Source organism: Salvelinus namaycush, chromosome 4 (genome assembly GCF_016432855.1).
Source record: "Salvelinus namaycush isolate Seneca chromosome 4, SaNama_1.0, whole genome shotgun sequence".
Taxonomy (NCBI): Eukaryota; Metazoa; Chordata; class Actinopteri; order Salmoniformes; family Salmonidae; genus Salvelinus; species Salvelinus namaycush.
The window spans coordinates 55599150-55625332 of NC_052310.1; the positions used below are offsets into that span (position 1 = coordinate 55599150).

General features: G+C 41.0%; 1 protein-coding gene across 1 annotated transcript in view; it reads right to left on the reverse strand.

Annotated features, from left to right (window-relative positions):
• Positions 1–26183, reverse strand: part of LOC120045928 (calcium-activated potassium channel subunit alpha-1) — a 176926-nt gene that overhangs the window by 54471 nt on the left and 96272 nt on the right. Inside the window, exons 9-20 of the mRNA XM_038990854.1 lie at positions 23464–23555; positions 16639–16749; positions 15016–15121; positions 14673–14755; positions 14522–14591; positions 14252–14407; positions 11632–11741; positions 11080–11148; positions 10247–10258; positions 6401–6487; positions 6070–6146; positions 4376–4384 (exon numbers count right to left, since the gene is read on the reverse strand). Coding sequence (XP_038846782.1) covers positions 4376–4384; positions 6070–6146; positions 6401–6487; positions 10247–10258; positions 11080–11148; positions 11632–11741; positions 14252–14407; positions 14522–14591; positions 14673–14755; positions 15016–15121; positions 16639–16749; positions 23464–23555 — 982 coding nt within the window. The remainder of the gene's footprint in view (positions 1–4375; positions 4385–6069; positions 6147–6400; positions 6488–10246; positions 10259–11079; positions 11149–11631; positions 11742–14251; positions 14408–14521; positions 14592–14672; positions 14756–15015; positions 15122–16638; positions 16750–23463; positions 23556–26183) is intronic.

Here is a 26183-nt window from a genome sequence, read left to right on the forward strand (position 1 = left end):
CCAAGCACACATAAACATTCACAAAGAAATTATTAATTGGCCACAAAATCTAAATTTTCCAATCGCCATCTCAGTCTCCAGACTTGAAACCCATTTGAAAACCTGTGGTTTGAATTGAAGAGGACAGTCCTTTAGCACACATAAAGGATATCAAGGATCTGGAAGGATTCTGTACGGAGGAATGGTCTAAGATCCCTCCGTTATCCTCGCAAGGTGAGGTATTGAAAGGTATTAAAAACAGGGGTGTCAATAACTTGTTAAACAAAACCTATTTCTCTGAGCAATTGTATTAGTATAAAAAAATATAATTTCCCTTTTTTGCATACAATATAGATCAGTATCTTAGTTATGTATTTTATACATTAATTTATCAAGGCTGTCAATAATTTTGGACCCCACAGTATACGGCTAGAGTGCCAAACTGCTTTTGGTTCTTTGCAGTGAGAATTGTGTGCAATATATTATCAAGGCCAAAAAATGCATTTTTCAAAGTTATCCTAGTCTTGTTATGATCAATAAAGTTTTGAGCAATTTGAATGTTGTAGTCCAATTTAACTTGTAGTACAGATGGTCTTAGGCTCAAGGGTCAAGCTGTGTCCAAAGGCTGAAAATGCTATAACAGGTATACAGGCCAATATGACAGTGGGGGAAAGGGGAGCAGGGGTAGATGGAAGGGGAGTCATTCTGGGGTAGGAGAGTAGCATGGGCAATGTCTTCAGCAGCAAACCTCCTAGAGACACATATTATTCCATTCAGAACAGATCATAACATCCTCTATGCGTCCGGCTAAAGGTGTGGATCACGTACCTGTATCCCTTCATGCAGGTGCAGCAGCCCTGGTCAAGGCATCATCACACTACTCTATTGGCTAGACTGGCCATACCATGCTAGTCTATAATACAAGAGTTTCACTAAACCAGCACTTCCCCAGAGAGGTTTGTGTATGTGTTTGCAAGTTACTGTGGATGTACATGGAGTACAGATGAACTCTCTTAATTTGACCCTGCTTCTCACAGCAGGAAAACATATATTGCATGCAGCAACAGGAAACGTGAATAATTATGTGGATTATAATTAATGGACATTTTTGTAGGGGTTGATACATTTTTCATTAGGGCAAATCAAGTCTGACATTTTAAAGTGAAAATTAAAAACTTTAGAAGCCATTTTAAACCTTTGCATTTCCTGCTGCACACATAAATTCTCTGCGACAACAGAGTGATCAAATTAAGATGGCAGATCTGTATGTAAAACATTTGAGGTGTGTGTGCGTGTACAGTAGATGTGTCGAGGTCTTAACCCCAGGAGAAGTAGCGGTAGGTAATGAAAGCCCCTCAGAGCAGCAGTTCTAGATTTCTGTGACTCTGGTTCAGGCAACAAACAACAATCCCTGGTTCCCATTCTCCCTATGCCAGGGTACCAAGTCACTAACTCACTCTAACACCCTCACAGAAACTCTGGCACTCTCTCGGAGAACTATAAGTCTACTTTTACTGTTTTAACCATGTGTGGTTAGGAGCCCAAACGAGGTGGCAGGTTTCAGTTTGTGGCCAGAGAGAGAATGGGGAGCGAGGCCTGGCCCCAAACAGGGACTGTGTCCTATAAACAGCATGCATAAGCACTTTATAAGCATTCATAAGCATGCATAAAGAGATCACAGCGATTAAAGGGGGTGGAGTGTGGTACCTCTTTACAGAGCAGAAACAGTTTTGGAGGCGTGACAGACATGCAGTGTGGCTTTCATTTCATGCTGAACTCTGAGTTTTATTCTGAGTTCTTTCTAGGCTGGGCATTCAGTGGAACACAGTACTGTACATGTAGTTGTTGGTTAGCGAGACATGGGAGGGGGAGATGGAGAACACGACATGACAATGTGTTTGACTCAAATGACTTCACACATACCCGTTACCCTGATCTACTACAGTACGGACTACAGTGTCCCTTTTAGGACATTCTTCACCACAAGAGTCCACAAGAACATGACTGTCTGTGTACATTTTGTCAAAGGTGATTGTTAACACACACAGGCTCACACACAACTGTGCTGTCTCTTTTGTTTGTAGTTCTAGAAATAAAAGTATGTTTTCGTATGTCCCATTCAACATTATACCTGACAAAACGTACAAAGACGAAGTCATCGCGAAGCCAGTGTTGAAAATCGATAGTGAGAAGGATGTCCTAAAATGTACACCTGACTAACAGACATTGATCCTCTTAAGTGAAAGACAACCCTATTCAGCAAGAACTCGATGAGCAGTGTTGAATTTGAATAGTAAATCAAACTTAGTCATATTATATTAACAGTCATATTATATTAACATATGGATACTTATAGAAAACAACCAAACTAAAACGCCTTTTAAACTCTCCAGTTATTGTACCATGTTGCAAAGCACAAATGGAAATAGAGGAATGCTTAAGACAAAGAACAGTTTTCCCTTGAAATACTCACTTTGTGTTCAGACATCTTCAACCAACCAAACCAAACCATCAAACATTGCGCACCATAAAACCAACCTGGACTCAGGGGTAGACATAGCATAGTAAAAGTAAATTCGATCCACTCCAATTTGTATGATATGTTACGTTTCATATGGTAGTTATTCTTTTGAAGATGTCCATCATCCATTTCTTATGATAAGTAACGAATTCCAATTCCAATATGATATGTTCCGAATTGAATTTCATACAATATGTTACGAATTGCAATTTGAACAATAAGTTCCAAATTTGCAAAAACGTATGACGTTATGAATTCCAATTTGTTGTAGCTAGGCTAAAGGTTAAGGTTAGAGTTAGCTAACATGCTAAGTAGTTGCAAAGTAGATAAAAAGTAGTAAGTAGTTGCAAATTAGCTAAAGTTATCAAGTTGTGATGAGATTTGAACGCGCTAGGCGCTAGACGTTGGCATTATACGCCCACCCTTCCACACCGACCAATCACCCACTTTTGCCTTAAGTAATCTTTTGTCTTATGTGACCATATCAAACGTAACAAATCACACTAATTCAAATGCCCCGGATTTACTTTTACTATGTTACGCCTAGACTATGAGACCAGGCTGCATAAAACACAGCCATGGGTTAATCTATGCAATGATGAAACTAACATAAGACAACTTTTCCCTTTAAGATTTGTATGACAACTACTGTAAAGGTTAAGATACACCTACAGTTAACTGCAACCATAGAGATATTACCATTACTAGTACAGTAACTCCATTCAAATCAATGGGTCTGTGATGGTTGGACCGGCGGCCATATTGAGTATACCCATGAGTGTTCCAGTCAAAATGTTTTTTTTTTTACCGTTCTAGTAATTCTATAACAGTCTATGACTGAAACACCCTGTTGCTCATCATATTCTGGCTGAATAGGTTTCTGAGGATGTGTGTCAGTTTCCTTCAATAGGCTACATGCAGGACTGTGAGACATGGCCATCTAGTGGCCAAATGGCAGTACAACATTGGCGCTTAAAATAACTGTCTAATGAAGATGTTTTCTTTCACTCAGGTCACTGAGGGCAGTGAGTAAGAAAGGGCCTGATGACCATATAGAATTGAAATGCAGTGGGGCTGGGGGCGATGACATTTCAATTCTAAATGTACTGATGAACTATGTGTAATGGTATGACTGGAGCTGGGCAGAGGACTAGAGCACTGGGGGGCGGGGGAGGGACCAGAAGCAGTGAGGGTGGTACGACCAGATTGTTTTGATTGTGTTTTGCAACATTGCTCAATAAGCTGAAATATTTTAAGAACTTCCCACAAGAACACTTTCCGCTTTTCAGAAAATAAAGCAGCATGCAAAATAGCCCCGTAAAAAAAAATCACAAAAAAATATTTTTTTAAATCCATGACTAACGTTACCTATATCAATCTGTGGGTTTGATATTTCAGATTGTCACCACATCCATTTACAACTTTCTCAGAGCGTGACATTAGAGGAGGTAAGGAGGACTTAAGGACAGCTGATGACAAAGCTTAGGATTGGGTTTCTAATACAGATCTGTTCAGTTTAACAACCAAATATTGCGGCAAAAATAACTTTTTGAAGTGAGTCGAAGAGAGTTCATGTACTTCTATGATAAAATCACACTCCACTCTGTCATCTGAAATGAACCTGAGGCTGGGCTAGACTATGGGCCTATGAGGAGAAACACTAGACAATCAGATGCTGGTTTGAGTTTGGGTTCTGCTGTATTCCTTCAGGTCTGGTCTGAGGCAGGACAGTGTAAAGATGAGAGGCGAGGAGAGGGATGCAAATACTACACTGGTAACATGCAACATAGAATACAGTATACTATTGGCTGAGAAAGAGAAAAGACACTTGCACTGCACTCTGGGTAGGAGGGAACCCGTTTTTTTTTTACTCACAATAAATCACTATCAGAGAGTGGTTAAAATAAAGAAGTGGTGTTTCCCGGCGGCAGTAGGGGAAGGAAATAACATTAAAAAAATGTCAATGGTCATAAAAACATGGAAAAAATAAGCAACAATAACAACAGAAACAAGACAGAACTAACAGAAGACAAACGTCCATTCTAGTAATGGAACGGTCATCTCTCTAAAAGGGGCCCTCCTGTTGGTAATAAAACAGTAATAAGATGGAGACACAGAAACCCAAAATAATCTAGAATAGAACTGTCTTGTTTCAGGTACAGTAAATCTAGTGGACCAATGCATGATTACCAATTACACTATAGGGCCAACCCAAACCGTACTGTGCTGGCTTGGATACATTATGTTCACATTGTCTTTTCCAGCACGGTTACAGCAACTGTAGTGGATATGTAACCAGGCCAGCCTAGTACAGCTCGGCTTGCCTTGTCTCAGTTATACTGTGAATCAGACAATACAGGTCTTTGGTTCTCTCTACCTGACAGACTACGAGGCCTATAGTGTGAATAATTGGCATGACACAGACAAAGGGAAAGGACGTTGGAGATCATGTGTTTGGGCATAGGCTGCTTACTGTAATGTGTAGCTGACCTTTCTAGATGTACAGAGTATACAGTACGCTAAATTATTTAACATGCTAACATGTTGGGACAAGTGCCCATGTAGGTCACTTGTCCCAACATGTAATAAGGCCCTGCCTCTGAATTAATGCTTTCAATTCAGGCTATTCAGGAAGTAAACCAAAAATACAACATATTATTTTCCTCAATGAGTTTACTTCCTGAATTAACTGAATTGAAATTGAATTGAACCCAACCCTGGTACACATTCTCTAATTCCCAGTCTGACCAATAGTAATATTAAGTCATATTCCAAGTCATTCACTGCTGGCAGATGTTTTTGGTGGAATGCCTGGCCCAATAAGGTGCTCTGATTCTGTATGGTTGGGCCAATAGGGAGTCTGGTTGTCTGACCCAATGACCCCTGAGTAGAGGAAAGCCATTGGCTCATTTATTCTTCCACCTGACTGAGGTCATTACCTCTGCCTGTGTCACAGAGTCACTATAACGATCTGACAGCCTCCTTCTTCTGCTCAGCTACTCCTGTCATTCTACCTCTCCCTGACACTCACTTACTCCATCGTTAGCATACTGATGTACAACTCACACTCTTTCTTTCTCTCTTTGCCGGTCTTCTCGCTTTCTTTCTCTCTCTGTCTTTTTCTCCCTCCAGACTTCAGTCCACCCTTCTAGTTAGTTTCATCATTATGATAAATTCTTGACATGATAGGTTTACATATTCAAAATAAAAAAGAAATGAAAAAAAATCTAACAAAATGTACACAATGTTGCCTGTACTATTCTCTTGGGTTGAGAAAATAATACCATTACACATTGACTTCAGATCATACCACAATGAAGGTTTGAAAGTTGTGATCACAGTTGATACACTCAAAAGGGACTCAAGGTAATCACTGGGGCAATTTCCATTTCCATTTTACCACTGTAAAAGGACATTACTATGAGAAACAGTAAGGGATATGACAATCTTTATTATAGCACATCCTAATCATACTTCAGAGACATTGGGGGGTAGGGGAGGGTTTGGGGATGGGAGGAGCATGAGAGGGGTGAGTGGTGGTGTTGTGGACGGAGAGTAGCTGTACTCACGTCGTTTGCAGCCGCACTTTTTGATCCGTTTGGGGTCTGTGATGTCGTCATGACAAGCTTTGCAGTAGAAAAATGCTCTGGGGGGAAACAGCAGCATAGACACTTATTATCTTGGTTTGCAACTTACACCAATTGAGTTCTACCCATTCCACCAGGTTGAGCTGTGAGCTGGCTTTTACCAGCTGGCTTTTACTTTTACCAATGATATTTCTAGGAGTTTAATGTCTAATCGCTTTGTACAGTATGGTGACTTTTTTAGCCACCAAGAGGGTGAAGATAGAAAACACAGACAAGGCCTTAAACTGAGACTGTGGCCTTTTTCTGCCATTACCTCTTTACTTCTTTGGCGTCGCTGGCGATGAAGAACCCCAGAGTTCCTTCCTGCATCTTTACGTGGTTCCCCGGGTTGATGAGGATGCTGGGTAATGGGAGAGATAGATGACATCACGCTCTGTAGGCGCTGTTACGGCCGTTAGAGTCACACTCACACGCTAATCACGAGGAATGGTACACACACACACACACACACACCATCAACCCTCTAGCTGGAGCTACACTACTACAGCCAGAGATATAGAATGGCCTGATTGGATTGGTCAAAGGAATCACAGCTTCTGCAGTCTCCAGTTGCTTTGTTTGGAGAGTGGTATGGAATGGAAGTACTGTAAATGCTATCAGTGTGAGCTAGTAGGCCACTGTATGGAGGTGAGTATTTGTTCAAGTGTTATTGTGTCGAAAAACACCTTGCTTCTTCCATTGTTTCCATGTTCAGCCACCTTCTCTGAGGCTACTCACACAGATGGACAGAATGTGCAACAGCATGAGTTGGTTTGTACATTTTAATTATTTTATTTTTCACCATGGTTCTGATTGGCTTGGATGGGGTTTGGGGCAGAAATAATTAAATTGTTGTTATGGAGTGGTTTCAGTCTCAGAAGTCAGAGCCAATAAGCTATCAGAATGATGTAACGGGCGTGTTACACTACAGTTAGATACTGTTACCTGGGTTAGTACTGGACAGTGGAAGACAAGGGAATGAACAGCCCTCGGACTAAGACTACAGAGGAATAGGAATCATCTCCTGTAGGCTTAAGTGTTGTTATATAGTATTGTTATAGTACTGCTACAGTACTGCTTTAGTGTATTATAGTATTGTTATAGTACTGCTACAGTACTACTTTAGTGTAGTATAGTAGTGCTATAGTACTGCTACATTACTCCTTTAGTGTATTATAGTATTGTTATAGTACTGCTAGAGTACTGCTTTAGTGTATTATAGTATTGTTATAGTACTGCTACAGTACTGCTTTAGTGTGTTATAGTATTGTTATAGTACTGCAACAGTACTGCTTTAGTGTGTTATAGTATTGTTATAGTACTGCTACAGTACTGTTTTAGTGTGTTATAGTATTGTCATAGTACTGCTACAGTACTGCTTTAGTGTATTATAGCATTGTTATAGCACTGCTTAATGGTATTATAGTATTGTTATAGTACTGCTACAGTACTGCTTTGGTGTAGTATAGTATTGTTATAGCACTGCTTAAGGGTATTATAGCATTGTTATAGCACTGTTTAAGGGTATTATAGTATTGTTATAGTACTGGTACAGTACTGCTTTAGGGTATTATAGTATTGTTATAGCACTGCTTAAGGGTATTATAGTATTGTTATAGTACTGCTACAGTACTGATTTAGGGTATTTGAGCTAAGAAATGTGATATGATATACATTTTTTCTTTACATTATCAGTGTCCATGTTGATGTATCAGGGGGAACAAATTAATAACCAAGAAGCTGAGGGAAATGGCCATGTAATGTTATCTAATGGATAAGTAATATTCATACTCAAATTCATTCTGACCCCTAACACTGTAACCCCTAACCTCACCGACCCTAAAACTGTATCCTCAAACATATGTCTACAGTAAAGAAGATAATGTAGATTTGGATGGTGTTTGTGTGTGTAGGGTGCCTGTATGGACTGGCTGTATCATTCCCCCTGAATTAGACAGACGAGAGTGGACGACACACACGCACATACGCCCAGTTCATTAATGGTTACCTGTGGGTAGGAATCATCAATGATGGGAGTGCAGACAGACTAACAAACGGAACACACAGACCGACAGTCAGGGGACGACACCCCTGGCCTCCGAGCCCAGACGAAAGGGAAATTAATAATACTTTAGAAATACTTTCCTAACTTATTTTGATAATACTTAACAAATATTTTACTTCTTATTTTATGAATACTATACTTTGCCAATAGTTTACTTTACTAAGGCTTTATTATACTTTACTAAGGCTTCATTTTACTAATGCTGTGTTTTACTAATACTTCATTGTACTTTATTAAAGTTTTATGCTTGACTGACCTGCTAATACCTGATTCTACTATATTCACCTTTTAATTTACTAATATGTTATTTTACTTTACCAACTCTTTAATTTACTAATACTTCATTTTACCAACTCTTTAATTTATTAATTATTCACTGTCATTCAATGTTCGGCCTTCATACATTAAAGGTTAGTTTTTGGTACTTTGGTAGTGTTTAGACAGATTTTAGACAATTTGTCTATACCAACATTATACTGTGGAAAAGTGCACGCAGGCTCAGAAAATAGCTGAGAGCAGCTGAAAACTACAGACTAATTTGCAAATGATTAAAAAAAATCTTTCCTCTGGGCTCTACAAACAACATACTTAAACAATAAGGGGGAGATTGGATCAATTATAAAGCTGTAATCAATAGCAACAGCAAAATAACATGATATTCTGCTAAACTTAAGTTTAGAGTTGCCCTATTGAGCTTTATGTCAGATAGAATGGCCCCAGAGTAGAAAACAGGAATCACGTTTGACATGCTGTTTTGGAAAAATACTAAATAAACTAACAAAGCCACTACAAAAAAACACATTGCTGCCCAAATCTGAGATTTCACATAGTTTACACATTTCAGATCTAATAACTAAGAAATGAAACAAAATGTCATTTTCTCCAATTATGTATAGAGGCCCAAACTGTATCAAAACCTCATATTGTGAGCAACAAGGCAAGCATCCCATATGATAGAGTGTTATTACATGCAGTTACCAAACAGAGTGAGTAGGACACTTGTAAAACAGACCAGGCATAGCCACTGCAGTACAGATAAAGAGACAGGTACGTAGATGCAGACTGTTGCAGTAACTTCTGTGCAGTTGGATTGTTTTCTTAAACACCAAACTGACAGAAAGTGACCTCACTTGATAACATCTACTCAGAGACTCACAGGTATGGGGGTACATGGTGACTGACACACACACAAGCTTACGCACACACGCACGCACACGCACGCACAGAAAGCAAACAGTATCCACACACATATGACAAAACAGTAAGAAAGGGATGAAATGCAAGTATGAAGATGATTTGCAGCACCCATGGAAAACATGGCCTAAAAACTCCATTGGATAAATGTTAAGTTATCCAAAGTCAATGGTCCCATGCCTTGAATAAGATATGACATGGCTTAATAAATGCTGTTGGTATCGTAAAAATCTATAAAACATGCATTTGTGTCAAACTGCAATGACATAATCAATCCATCGATTCCATAATATTGCAGAAATGTGCAAACAATCAACAATAGCCTTATCCATCATAAACCCTTCTGGGGTTCAGACATCAACAATCTGTTTCCTGACTGATACGTGAGATGACACTATCAAAACTATAATAATATGAAGTAGTGTTGTGATGATGAGCATAGCACAAAAATAAAGAAACACCCAGAAGAAAATTATAATCAGTTTGGCAAAGTTCACACACAGTTACGACTGACTGAGGACACTGAAAAAGAACTGAAGTGAGAGACAAATTAAGAGAGACAGAAAGAAACTCAAAACAGGAGGTAAAAATGGAGGAGATGGTGTTAGCCTGGGCACGTCGACAACATCAGACAAATCAACAAGAGTTACAAACGAGTCAAATTCAACTATCCTCTCTCTGCCTGCAAAGAAGTTAGTGCATTAGGCACAAGGAACACAATCAAAGATAGAGTGAGACATTGGCCCATTTTGATATAGGGTTTGGAAATGGATCCTTAGGAAACATGACCCAAAGTCAGAAGCTCTAAAGTGGTGGCGATAGGGTTGAACTTTGGAGGGAAAGATAAGGAAGAGGGCATACCGCTTTCGGCTTCTGCAAACAACAAGAAAACAACCTCAAATCAAACAGTTGTTATTAACATAAAAGGAGAGATGAAAAATCATATTATGTGTCTCAATATGTCTCAATGTGCTGTCCTTCTACCTTCTGATGGGGAAATGAAAGTGCTTGCTGTAGCACTCTGTGAAAAAGGTGAAGACCTTCATATCACTTAGTAAACCAGAAGGTTGAAGATCTAGAAGAGCTGATCTTGTTACACATATTGCATCTGTGAAATAATTGACTTCTGCTATCAGAGAGATATGCAGTTCAGATGGCACTGAGAATGGTGGCACTATGTAGTGGAAAAAAGCCTGGCATGACCAAAAGAAATGCCTCACTATACCATGTCCAGGTGCAAGCACACTACAAAAAGGCTGAGAGAAAGTTTTAAAATAAGTGTTTTTCAAAATATATAACAAGTTAGTTAGACATTACTTCTTCTATAGTGATTTCATAATATAGTAAAAACTAAACTAAAACAACTACTATAAACGCATTATTTGCACAAAACCAGTTCACACTGTTGTTGGAGTTGGGGTGGGTGGGATTTAGCAATTTATGGTAAGTGAAATATAGTAAGTAGTATTTCATGTTAATAGTTAGCAAGTTAATAGTACCATAGAGCGTTAATGGTTTTCATGGTTCAACACAGAGACAACTATTTACAGATAAATCTTGAAAGACATCCTAAGATTTAAAAAGGTTCTGGGATGTTACAGACAGAGAGGTCCAGTGGTGATACACAGAACAAGAGCAGCCATGTAGTCCTGTACAACACAGAGAGAAACAGAGAGAAAAACAGAGACACAAACCTGCTCTCTCCCAGCTCCGACTTGTTCTCGATGGCGATAAGCAACAGCTTCAGCTTCACGTAGCACAGCCTGACACAGACAGACACACAGACACACACAGAGGATTGTAAGGGAAGGGTATGCCTCTTCAAGGTTCTACATTATAAAGCTACTATTTCAACATTACCAATAGTTTCAAATTAAAATGTTACTTTTCTTTTATATTAATTTACTCTTAATGTCATTGTCCTCCTCTATCTACCAACTATTCTTCAGCAGTTGTAGTAGTACCAGGGACAGAACAGTGGTTGTAGCAGTACCAGGGACAGAACAGTGGTTGTAGCAGTACCAGGGACAGAACAGCGGTTGTAGCAGTACCAGGGACAGAACAGTAGTTGTAGCAGTACCAGGGACAGAACAGTGGTTGTAGCAGTACCAGGGACAGAACAGCGGTTGTAGCAGTACCAGGGACAGAACAGCGGTTGTAGCAGTACCAGGGACAGAACAGTGGTTGTAGCAGAGAGTTACCCATACCGGCCCAAGGACTAGATCACTGTGGTGTGTCATACTTACTCACAGACTGCTGGGAAGGAGAGCCCCACAAAGGCACTGGACAGATACTCTGTGTACATCTCATTAGCTACCCCTTCTAAATAGTACTTCTGCCACGTATCCTCTTCAATCTGAGAAGCAACAAGCACAACATACATATATAAATACGTAAAGATACATATAAATACATATATAAATACGTAAAGATACATATAAATACATATATAAATACGTAAAGATACATATAAATACATATACAAATGGAAAATGTGTATAGTAGTAACTTGAGCACAGTTATAAGCCCCTTATAAGCCCTTTATAAGCCCATCCTCATTAGCAGTCTCTTAGTGATGGAGAAGACACTTTGATGAACTGCAGACACACTCAGATCCTTAGACCCATTATGAAACGGTCTCCATGTCTCTATCATAACTCCACCCCATCCTGACTGCTATACAGGCTTTAATATGGGACTCAGAACACACTTCCTCTATAACTAACACACACACGCCTCGCCTGTTTGGGGTAAGAGCAATTGGTCAGGCATCTTTAGGGGAACACTAATCAAGGGGATCCTGCGGAGATGGCATCCATTATATTGTGTGTGTGCGTATGTGTGTATTTTTGGGTCTCTCATTAGCACCTTTCACTAACTTTCTGGTTCTCTTCCTGTTTCAATCACCTGTGACGACAAATTGCCATGACGACAGACTATTATCACCCTGGTAACAAAACAAGGCCTGATGAACTTCATCCAGATCTGACCAGACATCCCTCCTTTCCCATTCACACACAGGCTCATTACAGACGTCTGCAGATGAATGTGTCAGAACTGACCTATTTCTCCATGATGTGTACCAAAAGGCACCCTATTCCCTATATAGCGCTATGGGCCCTGGTCAAAAGTAGTGCACTAAATTGTGAATAGGGTGCCATTTGGAACGCATACTCTGTAATTACCTAGTAAGAGTTGTGCTGAGAAAAGCTGTCGGACACATCACTCTTCACCTCGTTAAGAAGCCTCACAATAATCGGTCCTCAAGTGCAACCCACCATGCACTATAAGCATTCCGTTTCTAGCGTTGTGCCTTTAGGTTCATATGTTTATGGAGGTCTCTAAGTCTAAGGCATGCTGACAGAATCAGAAGAGGCCACCTCTATTACAGAACTATTTTAATTACTCCTGTCCTCTCTCAACCGCACAATGGTGCCATTCAAAATGTTAGCATTTATGATAGATTTCAAATAATTTAATGTTCTTCGGTCATTCATTTTGACATCGACTTTCTGTTGCCAACTATTTTAATAATATAGAGTATTCCGTGTGTATTCATCCTGCTATTAAACCAGAGATGGTATGGTTTGAATATAGCGTTTTAGTTGACTGTTTTTGTTGAAAAACTACCAACTTTGAGTGAAGCAAAGGCGTGCTGACTTGGTGACAGTATATCATGTACAAGTTGTTTCACTAGGCTTGGCCTAGCATGAGTTCTGACTGACTAGGGCTGTACCGCTTCACAACTCATCAAATAATGGTAACAATAATACTGTAGGTCTTCATTTCGTCCTCTCATGTGAAGTGATTCCTCCCTTCTTTGTCAGATGTTCAAGCAGGCTACATCATATCCACTGAGCTGCCATAGACGATGAGGGATGAGTTTCCTGAAAGCTTTGCAGCTGTCATATGGTAGATGATGAAAGCCGAACGTTTTAAATCCCTCTTTAACGAGGGCAATGCCTTTTCATTCACAGCTTAGATCCCCGTTTATGTTTTAGCGTCGATAGTCCATCTTTTCTACATTTCTTAGTCTATGTTTTCATACAGGAAATATGGCCAGCAGATGTTTCTTCTCCATCCTGACCTCGTCAGCCCGCTCATTATAAACTTCTCCATCATCTTTACGACAAGAAGACCAGCTCTTTCATATAGAGGAGCACCTCTGCAATGCTGAGTGCCAAGGATCCTACAGATTATATACGATAAACCAGACTGACTGAAAGACCGTTACGATTCTGAATGATAACACTCCCTCAGAGATGTCTCACTCAGCAGACCAGAGCTCAGTCCTCCCATGGAATCACTTACAGTATCTATCCTGTAGTACTACAGTAAATACCAAAGTAAAACAACATTGTGAACAGGTTGTGTTGATGTTACCTAACTGACATTCTGTAAATGTTACCTAAATGAAAGAGATCATTGTGAAAAGGTTGTGTTAATGTTACCTTACTGGTATTGTGTCAATGTTACCTCTTATGACAGACCTCATTGTGAAAAGGTTGTGTTAGGGCTAGATTCAATCCCATCACCCCTTTTCGGCTATTTTAAAGGCAACGTTTACTAGTTTGCGGAGACCGCATTCACCTTAAACACTGCATGGCTCAAACGGAAATGACCCTTAAATGTCAATCATGCTATAACGTGGATCTTCTGCGGACCAGATTGAATCTAGGCCTTAATGTTACCTTACTGTTATTGTGTCAACGTTATCTCGATGACAGACATTGTGAAAAGGTTGCGTTAATGTTACCGTACTGACATTGCGTCAAATAATTTGTGCTAATGTTCCCTTACTGACATTGTTAGGTTGATGAAAGAGATAATTGTGAAAATGTCATGTTAATGTTGTATCAACGTTACCTCGATGAAAGACCTCATGGAGAAGAGATTGGCCAGCATGGTGGAGAGGCCCTGGGCCAGACAGCTCTGAGCTATGAAGCCAGCCTTCAGCTCTGCTAGACAGATCGCATCATCACCCTCCTTCCAGTTCCAGCTAGGAATGTTGAGCAGGTGAGCCTACACACACACACACACACATATTACACATCTCCCTTCTCCAAAGACGTTTGAACCATAGTTATCATTATGTTTATCATTGCAGGAAGCGTAGGAGTGATGTGCTGACCCTACCTTGTTATGGTATTGTAACATTTGAGTGATAATTCGTATCTTGGGGGAATAGTTCTTGATAGAGATGACCCTACAAATTCAAAAAAATATATTGAACACATACTGTAAACAGTCCTCTCTCCAGATTTTTTATCATCATTATCATCATTACCTCATGATGTTAGAGGCATCTTCAGCATCGGGATCTGGACAGTATTTATTAGCCAGAATCAGACAGGCGTCTGCTGACTCAATCTATACAGAGAACGATAAAGAGTTAGAGAATACACAGCAGAAACCCTCTCACCTTCAAATATTCATATTTCAACCCAAGATTGATCTTCGTCAGGTCAAAGCAAAGGTCCAACTTGGATTGAAACGCTGTCACTCTTAGATGGTGGGATCAGGAGCATTGGCCTTTTTAGTATTTTCTTGTTTTCACGCACAGCCTTTCACCCTGTAACTACAGTACGGTGTAATATGATTTATAACAGCAGTACATGCTAGTACAGTACCTTCACTCGGGCCAGATCGTGAGGGTTGAGAACAGATCCCTGGTAGAACTCCACTTGGGTAAAGTGGCGTTTGAACAAGGCTTCCAGCTCAAGATTAGGGGAAATACTACAGGAACAGAGAGTGAGAGAGTGAAAGAGAAAGAGAGTGCAAGGACATATACATGTTGGGATTTGAAGTTTTTAACTAATGAAGCAGAAACTCTTTCCGAGTGACTCACAAGCAGTGTGCTCTGTACTGTACTCAATCAAGGGGTTGGATCTCATAAAAAAAGACATGACCAGAAGTATGTGGACACCTGCTAGTCAAACATCTCATTCCAAAATCATGGGCATTAATATGGAGTTGGATCCCCCTTCATTGTTATAACAGCCTCCACTCTTCTGGGAAGGCTTTCCACAGGATATTGGAACATTGGTGCGGGGACTTGCTTCCATTCAAGCACAAGAGCATTAGTGAGGTCGGGCACTGATGTTGTGTGATTAGGCCTGGCTTGCAGTCGGCGTTCCAATTCATCCCAAAGGCCAATCAAGTTTTTCCACACCGATCTCGACAAACCATTTCTGTATTGACCTCGCTTTGTGCACAGGGGCATTGTCATGCAAACAGGAAAGGGCCGTCCCCAAACTGTTGCCACAAAGTTGGAAGCACAGAATCATCTAGAATGTCAGTGTATGCTATAGCGTTAAGATTTCCCTGCACTGTAACTAAGCGACCTAGCCCGAACCATGAAAAAGAGCCCCAGACCATTATTACTCCACCAAACTTTACAGTTGGCACTATGCATCCGTGCAGGTAGCGTTCTCCTGGCATCCACCAAACCCAGATTCGTCCATCGGACTGCCAGATGGTGAAGTGTGATTCATCACACATCGGCGAGCTTTACGCCACTCCAGCGAGCTTTACACCACTCTAGCCGACGCTTGGCATTGCGCATGGTGATCTTAGGCTTGTGTGCGGCTGCTCGGACATGGAAACCCATTTCATGAAGTTCCCGTCGAACAGTTATTGTGCTGACTTTGCTGCCAGAGGCAGTTAGTAACTCGTAGTGAGTGTTGCAACCGAGGACAGATGATTTTTATGTGCTTCGCGCTTCTGCACTCAGCAGTCCTGTTCTGTGAGCTTGTGTGGCCTACCACTTTGCAGCTGAACCGTTGTTGCTCTTAGTCGTTTCCACTTCACAATATCACCACTTTCAGCTGATCGGGGAAGCTCTAACAGGGCAGAAATTTGACGAACTGACTTGTTGGAAAGGTGGCATCCTATGACGGTGCCACGTTGAAAGTCACTGAGCTCTTCAGTACTGCCAATGTTTGTCTATGGAGATTGCATGGCTGTGTGTTCGATTTTATACACCTAACAGCAACGGTTGTGGCTGAATTATCCGAATCCAGTAATTTGAAGGGGTGTCCACATAGTTTTGTATATATAGTGTAGATATTTTATGCATACTTTAGAAATACATTAGACCCCACATTTTTTATTATTTTTTTAAATGGGGGGGGGGGGGATCATGAGAGAAAGAATAGAGAAAAATACATTTTCCTATGCTTTATGTTTATATTATTTCATGTTTAACTATGCTATGTAATGGTTTAAAGTCAGGGAGTGAAACATGTACTTACTTATGGAGAAAAACAATTTCTACATTGACATCATCCCTGTCCTTGTGTAGGAAGTCTTTGAGGAAGTTGGAGACACTTTCGAGCGTTATATGACCACAGACCACAATGTGCCTGGAGAAAGGGGGGGGGGGGTGAAATCAACTTGAGCAAGGCAACATAAATCACAACTAACACAGGAATGCCTCGAATAGAACACACACATCATACCAAAGCACTCTCAACTCTAATTCCCAATAAAAAACTATTTGTGTCAGAAAAATGTATTCAGAAAAGTAGACATGACTTTTGGTGTTGTTTTTTCAGTAAAAGAAAACAAATCCCCACCAGAGTGAAAACGTAGTTTCCCCTCCTTGTATGGAAAAATCCAACATGACGTGTGCAACCAAACCCTGAACTTTGAACCACTTTAAGGAGACCTAAAATATAATCCTACAGTACACATTCTGGTTTAGATTGTCATCCGTCCCTCTGAGAGCCGAATACATGTTGACAAACACATGTACATGAATACACGCACGCTTTCATACAATGCATTACTAAAAGCCTTCTAAAGTGGTTTCTTGGTCTGCGGCTGACAGGACCTCTAAACAGAACTTCAGGCTGGTTGACGTGTGGATGGCAGGATAGTGTGTTTAAGTGAAGTAGAGTTCTATGTCAGACATAGAGCACTGCTGACTTCGGGAGGAAGATGGATTTAGACAGATAGGGGATAGATCGGACTGGGGTCATGACTGGGGTCGTGACCTTGTTTGTCCCATGGTTCCACTCTGTGCTCCAGTGTCAGATGGTGATGATCCACTCCAGAGAGAGAGGCTCTCAGATAGAGGGGTTCACAGTAATACTCACATAGGATCTTCCCTCATACCAGAGTAGATTTGAGTCAGTTTGAACACAGATCTCTGTAACATATCAAGCCTGTTCAGGTTACTCAAAATATGTATTATTTAGTTCTGTTCTCCAGCACAAAGCAAAGATTTTGCAAGCTGCCTAGGGCTGGATTTCCCAATGCCTCCATAGTTAAAGTAGTATGTTGATACACTACATAATCAAACTAATCCACAGGATTAAAGACAGTTTGAACCGTTCAGCTTTACCAAAAGTCTCATTTGTACTGCGGTAGGAAAAACCAACTCAACGTCGTCGAGCCAATGTCCGACGTCACACCTCAAATAAAGAGAAACCCAAACATGCTTTTGTTGAGTCCAGCTTCTTGTCATCAAGGGGATTAAATTGGACACAGAGACGACGAGCTACCCTAATTGCCCTAAAAAGACCTGTAAGACAATCTGTGTAATTACAATGTCTCTATTCAAGAGATGCCACAAGACAAGAGATGCCAGATGACAATTCGCTTCTGCAGCTCTGTCCCTGTATGCGATTGGCGGAGCAGTTAGACTGTCTGTGCATTGGGTTACTGACTCAGAATTGTGGTCTGGCCTGATCACTATACAAGACCTAACTCATCAGGCTCGATCTGTTCTAACGGAAACAAACAGTGATCCAAACCCATGCTCTCATTCTGGGAGAAGATGAGACCAGTGGATGATACATGAACTCCTGTTGTATATGAAAGACTCGACTGTAAGAGTGTGAGTGAATTCTCTCAGCTGTGTGAATATGAACGGTAAGGAAGTCAATATGAGTTCCAGTCCAGATCAGTGTGTCCAAAGTGGCATTGAAACACATTGAAGAGGTCTAAAGCAGACTGATGCATACTTAAGTGGACTGAAGCAGACTGAGGCTGAGGCAGACTGATGCAGGCTGAAGCAGATTGAGGTGGACATGGCCAGAGGAAAGGAGTAGACATGATCTGGTGGACACCTGGTAGACATGGTGACAACACATGGCCTGGTAGCCATTGAACACAATGATTTTCACAGATCTGGCCTTCATTCCATGAAGCGTTTAGAAGAGCAGCGGTGATTGCATGGTGGGCCCTGGACTAACTACTCAGCGATGTGATGAGGCTGTGAGCTCTCTGGTGAGATCAGATGATGAGCAGAGGTCTCAGTGAGATGCCAAAAGCCATTGGCAGAAGATGATGTGTCCCATTCAGGGAGACAAAAACATCAGTCATGTTTTCCTACTCCCAATGTCCTGAAGTCATCTTCAGAGGCTGAGTACAGTATATGGGATTTGCGCATTGTAGTAAATGGCTTTATTGTGGCTCTGCATTAAGACAGGCGCGGGAGCACTCACACACTCTCACTCACACACACGCACACACACACACACACACACACACACCGAGTTCATCTCAGACATCTCGTATCCATGTACACTACCGTTCAGAAATGTGGAGTCACTTAGAAATGTCCTTGTTTTTTTTGGTCCATTAAAATAACATCAAATTGATCAGAAATACAGTGTAGACATTGTTAATGTTGTAAATGACTATTGTAGCTGGAAACGGCTGATTTTTAATGGAATATCTACATAGGCTTACAGAGGCCCATTATCAGCAACCATCACTCCTGTGTTCCAATGGCACGTTGTGTTAGCTAATCCAAGTTCATCATTTTAAAAGGCTAATTGATCATTAGAAAAACCTTTTGCAATTATGTTGGCACAGCTGAAAACTGTTGTCCTGATTAAAGAAGCAATAAAACTGGCCTTCTTTAGACTAGTTGAGTATCTTGAGCATCAGCATTTGTGGGCCAGAAACAAAGAACTTTATTTTGAAACTCATCAGTCTATTCTTGTTCTGAGAAACAAAGTCTATTCCATGTGAGAAATTGCAAAGAAACTGAAGATCTTGTACAACGCTGTGTACTACTCCCTTCACAGAACAGCGCAAACTGGCTCTAACCAGAATAGAAAGGGGAGTGGGAGGCCCCAGTGCACAATTGAGCAAGAAGACAAGTACATAAGAGTTTCTAGTTTGAGAAACAGACGCCTCACAAGTCCTCAACTGGCAGCTTTATTAAATAGTACCCGCAAAACACCGGTCTCAACGTCAACAGTGAAGAGGCGACTCTGGGATGCTGGCCTTCTAGGCAGAGTTGCAAAGAATAGCCATACAGTATCTCAGACTGGCCAATAAAAATAAAAGATTAAGATGGGCAAAAAAACACAGACACTGGACAGAGGATCTCTGCCTAGAAGGCCAGCTACAATAGTCATTTACAACATTAACAATGTCTACACCGTATTTCTGATCAATTTGATGTTATTTTAAATGGACAAAAAAAAATTTTTCCTTCAAAAACAAGTGCCCCCAAACTTTTGAACGGTAGTGTACATATGATTTTTAAAGCGGAACCATTGTTGAGAGTATATATGCTTCAGTTGACTTCATTGCAGGATGGACAGACTACTGATAATTTTGCCTATTGGTGACCCAGGGCTAGCATTATAAACAACAGCACAGTATCCAAGCCAAGGAAGGTATTTGGCTATATATTTAAGGAGTAGTAAGGATACAATTCAAAATCTATTCATTGGTTTGAAAAAAATATAAAACTTCCTTTAGGCTTATTCGACCGTGGACTTCTCAATGAAATATCAAACTCAAAAACTCAAGTTGTGTGTACAATCACGGTGGCACAGAACATATGAGAAAATATTACACACAAATACCAAGCGCCACAATAGAAGGTGCACAGCATCACACGAAAATGCACAAGGGAAGTCCGAGAACATGCATTACAGACCATGCAGGACTTCAACCTAACAAACCATATCATCAGAAACACATCAAATACTTCACCACAGCAAACAGACAGCTCAAACACCAGCAACAGAGGCCACACCATTGATATCGCTCTGATCCTTTGGCTGATACTGTAGGATGCAGAAAGAAAGGCAACAAAACAACATATCTCTTGTGTTTTTCATTCAACAGCGGCCTATATCTCTGTAACTAGTGAAACACGGTGTAGCATAAAAAATACATTCTGCCACAGAAACAAGGAAGATATATTTGGATGCTATCTAACCTGAATACTGGAGATCTTATTCATACTCTAATGTTACTCATGTAGTTTATTCATGTTCAGTATCACATTAATTATGGTATTTATTTATGTTAATACAATGTGCATTAAATTCCCTAATGTGTCCTGTACATATTATATAATATGTTTGTTTGGGATGAGAGTCTCCAGGTCTCCACACCTCAGGCTGCAAGCCCTCACAGGCCCACAGAGAACTAACACATTCAGAGTACTGCAGGGTTCAGCCAGGTTTTAGCCCAGTTTCCATACCAGTCCCTCTGTTTCAGTGGGGGCTAATGGAAACCACAGAGCCCTAATAAGAACCACAAGGCTGTGAGTGCAGTGAGTCGAGAGCCAACAGAACGCTCGTCTTTATGACATCAGTGTAGGCGACGTGAGATCTGTCACTACGCTGACTTGTGTGTGTATGTGTGTGTGTGTGTGTGTGTGTGTGTGTGTGTGTGTGTGTGTGTGTGTGTGTGTGTGTGTGTGTGTGTGTGTGTGTGTGTGTGTGTGTGTGTGTGTGTCATGAAACTGTATTCTATGTCTACAGATAAACCACTTGAAGATGTATAATATTAACTGGAAGTTGGACATCTTCCTAACCCACAGTTTTGTGAACTTAACTTGTTTAGATTTTTCCTTGCCCAAAAAGTATACTCTCCATAATGAAACAATAAACCATTATGACAAATGTGTTTGTATATGTATCTTGATCTGTACATATAAAGTATTAACCCATACATACAGTATATAACATAACAATACACATACCATTGTGCCAGTCTGAGCCTCTGTGCTTGGCTGGCTGAACTGGGGGCCCGATTACTACCACATGTACAGTACAGCCAGGGAAAAGGAGGAGGGGGAGGGAGAGAGAGAGATAGCAAGAAATGGCGAGAGAGGGAGAGAGAGAGGTACAGTAAAGAGGGAAAGTGGGAGAGTGTGTGAAAGGGGGAGTGAGGGAGAGGGAAAGGTGGCGAGAGGGGGAGTAGGCAGTTTTGACAAACCCTTCTCTCAACACCCTGTCAGTGAATGGAGACACAGGGCGCCAGCCAAACATAACATCTCGTTAATCTTGTCTCACTGACGGGAAACGGGGTAGAGAGAGAGAGATCAAGGGGGATAAAGGAGAGAATGAGGGAGAGTAGGATAAAGAGAATGAAGAGAAAGCGGGAGAGGAAGAAAATAGTAAGGTAGAACATATAAAGACGGTGGGAGAGAGAGAGATGCAGGAAGTCTCTTCATTCTGCTGAGCTAAACTATTAGGAGCAGTGGGGTTAGTCTGGGTCTAACTAAGAGGTTAGTTAGTCTGTGTGATGTGCTGTTGAGCCAGTAAGGTTTGAGCCACAGAACCAGGGACTCAGCCACACTGTACATACACACACAACACAACAACCTGTGTTCTGAACGTCCACATACATACACACACACACCACCGCACACAACACCACAACCTCTTGCCCACACAACTACAGCCACACAAACCAAACAATGGGACACCACAGAACCAAGCGGGCAAAGCAAGCCAAGAGCAATCGAGAGCCTCCAATGAGAGCGAGGCATCCAGCATTCAGGGTGTGGGAGCTGACTGAAGATCATGGCCAGAGTCATGTCGAGCAGAGATGATGCGAGTGAGCGGTTAATAAGAGTCATGTCACACAGTGATGATGCGATGGGGCTGGTGGTGACAAGACAGGAAGTTGAGCTTTTTGTCAGGTTTGTCATGGGAACCATGAAGCATGAAAAAGCCAACTGAGCTGAGCTCAGGTCACAGAGAACATGCAGATAAATGATGCAAAAAAAAAATATATATAAAAAATATAAAAAAACATGTCTTAATCGAAGTAACTCAAGCAAAATGAAAACAAGAAACGAAATCATATCCTGCAAGGTCATTGAGATTGATGATGCTACTAAAAGACCACCAATAATAATGCAGTTGAGGATTAATGTATTTTTCTATTTTCTTGTGAAGCAGAAACGTGTACTTTTTAGAGCTGATAGTAGGGGTTTCATGACTAGTTATTTTACAATGATGTATCATCATGATCCTGATTCTTCCTTAGTGAGAGCACAATTGAAGGAGGAATGTCATTGGACGGTCTCAGAATTAATAAGTAGGACAACACATAACAGTACTGTACATAATTAGGAATAAATCATCACATATTAATAGCATATGTCTATAATGTAGTCATGAAAGCTCTAGTTTTCAAATTAAATTAAAATGCAGCACATAGGATGTATCAAAAAGTAAAAATAAAAAACAAAAGCACAAGGATGGACTTCAGGTAATCACTGAGTGAGGGACAGAGTGAGAAAGAGAGAGTGATCGAGAGAGAACAAGAGAGAGAGAGAGAAGAAAGACAGGGAGAGAGAAAGAGAGCAAGAGATCGAGAGAGAGGGAACAAGAGAGAGCGCAAGAGAGACAGCGAGAGACAATGAGAGAGACAGCAAAAGAAAGAGAGCGAGAGAGCGAAAAAGCGAGAGAAGAAAGACAGGGAGAGAAGAAAGACAGGGAGAGAGAGAGAAATAGAGAGAGTAAAGGGACATGGACATGTGTGTCCTTATGGCCAAGGTCTCCAGTCACGCAGTGTGACTTTAAAGTAATGGTAACTTGGTGAATCAACCCCCATATCACTCTTAACCTGAGGGGGAGCACTTGTGTCACACAACCACACCTTGACTGGATTTGGACTTACTTTCTGCCTCGTGTTGAGTTATAACTCCCTCCGTATTTCTTCCGATTAAGGATGAGAGCAGCAATTTCTGGCACGTAGCGAGCAAACATGGCCTACATGCATGAAACAGAAAAAAGAAAAGGGCATGCAGAAAGGGTTCTACCGCGTACAAGGAAAGACAGCAGAACCTTCCGGAAAATACTTACTTTCTCCCATTAACCGCACTATAGGAACCACCATATTTCTTGCGGTTTCCTATTAACTCTATGATTTCAGGGACGTAGCTGGCAAACATGGCCTAAGGAGAAGATGGGAGACAGAAGAAGAGACTAAAAAAAGAGACTACGCCATAGAGGAGGTGGAGAGGGAGTCAGCTAGCAGGCCCTTGAATCCAAACAGATTTCTGGCGGGGGGGGGGGGGGGGGGGGGTGTTTTTCTTAAGATATCAAATAAATGTGCAAATGCTGAAAAGCTGGGGGGATGATAGTGTCCAAAAGTTTATCTCGTAGTTCTCACTTAGCACTGATACTTTAAAGAAGAGAACAAACTAAGAGATAGTGAGATGCGTTGCCCAATCAAAGTTTTTTTTTAATATTTTGGGGGTAAAAATAGGAAAGAAAACATTTTAATTAAGAAAACCCCAGTTTTTAAGGGTCATGGGTTTTGGGAAGAAAAAATGTAAAGCGTAAATACTACCACAGCCGTCCAACAACGGTTGATCTGTGATAGGATCTAAAACATCTGGAAGTAGCAAAGAGAAGAGGGGGAAAAAACCCTATGTGCCATGTTTTGTCCAACAAACACCAATGATGTGGCAGGTTGATTTGAGCAGGCCGGCCTGATGGTCCACAGCTGCAAAACACATTAAGACTCATTTGGAGGGCAGTGGGAATGAGCTGGATGCATTTTGCAAAGTTGCAGCCTCCTGTCCTGTCCGGAGGTACTTCTCTCTTAACTGCCTATGTCAACAGCAATATCCCGCTAACACTGTTTAGCCATTTTTGTTAACTCTTTAGCAGCTGAGCTTTTTACTAGCCATTTAGCTACCCACTAACTGTTTAGTTATTCACAAAGTGTTGTTTGTAAACCGTTTAGCGAACTGTCTAGATTGTTGCTATCCATTTAACTACCCACTACCTGTTGAGTTGCTTGCTAACCGTTAGCTATCCACCAACCTTTGAGAAGTTTGCTAACCTTATAGCTATTCACAAACTGTTGAGCTGTTGCTTACTGTTTAGCTGTCCACTAACTATTGAGCTGTTTGCTAACCGTTTAGCTATCTACTATCTGTTGAGCTATGTGCTAACTGTTCAGCTATCCATGATCTATTGAGCTATTCTGTAACCGTTTTGAGCCATTAACTAACCGTATAACGTTAACTAGCTATTCACCAACTGTCAAGCTTTTGCTTAATGTTTAGCTATCCACTAACTGTTGAGCTGCTTGCTAACAGTTTAGCTATCCACTAACTGTTCAGGTCTTTGCTAACTGTTTAGCTATCTACTATCTGTTGAGATTTTTGCTAACAGTTTTTATGTTGACATTTTAGTCATTTAGCAGACGCTCTTATCCAAAGCGACTTACAGTAGTGAGAGCCTACATTTCCATACTGGGCCCCCTTGGGAATCGAACCCACAACACTGGCATTGCAAGCGCCATGCACTTCCAACTGAGCTACACTCTACCAACTGAACTATTCAGCTAACCATGAACTATTGAGCTATTTCGTTACTGTTTTATCCATTAACCTTTTACTAAGCCAATATAGTCACGAAACCCAAATCCAGGGGAAATAATGTGTTACGATGTGAGGTTGATGTGAGTGCAGCTTTGAGTTTGATCTGGGTTTACAGCATCACCACAATGGAGTCATTTAATGGCACTCCTGATAGGAAACAGACCTACTGCTGCCAGACCTAAACAGCCCCCAGACAGAGTAACACTCTTTCTTTCTTTCTTCACATCGCTATGACGACCACACGGCACACTCTCAAACAGCTGGGGGTCATCTTCTATTGGATCATATGAGATGGATCGAGTTACACGCTAACAGTCTAAACTAACATAAATCTGTTTAGCTGCAGTGAGCCCCTTTTCCTCTAGGGGGTGCTGTTCTGAATGGGGTTAAATGTCAGAGTGTGAAGAGCTGCGGTCGCTATGGTATCACTCAGGCTGGCCTAGGCCTGGTCTTCCTGCCACTGTGTTTGTTGGAATAGTGGGGAGGGACACGAGAGGAAGGGGGTAGTCCTGAAACAACAGACTGCTTTAAGAAGCAAAAACAGCATTATCAATCTGCTAGTAGCACATTATCTTATAATTCTACTCTTCAGACAAATACAACCCACAAGCTATAGGGAGGGGAGCAAGACATGAGTGACTATTGTCAAGTGCAAATATACAGTAGGCTACTACATGAGGCATCACTGCAATAATACTAATAGACAAATAGCATCAGTAGTAACCTAAGCAGGTACTTTTCGGAAAGTATTCAGACCCCTTGAATTTTTCCACATTTTGTTACATTACAGCCTTATTTTAAAATTGATTAAATTTTACACACAATACCCCATAATGACAAAGCAAGAACAGTTTTTTAGAAATGTTTGTAATTGTATTAATAATAAAAACAGAAATACCGTATTTATATAACTATTCAGATCCTTTGCTATGAGACTCGAAATTAAGCTCAGGTGCATCCTGTTTCCATGGATCATCCTTGAGATGTTTCTACAACTTGATTGGAGTCCACCTGTGGTAAATTCAATTGATTGGACGTGATTTGGAAAGGCACACACCTGTCTACAGTATGTAAGGTCCCACAGTTGACAGTGCATGTCAGAGCAAAAACCAAGCCATGAGGTCGAAGGAATTGTCCGTAGAGCTCCGAGACAGGATTGTGTCGAGGCACAGATCTGGGGAAGTGTAC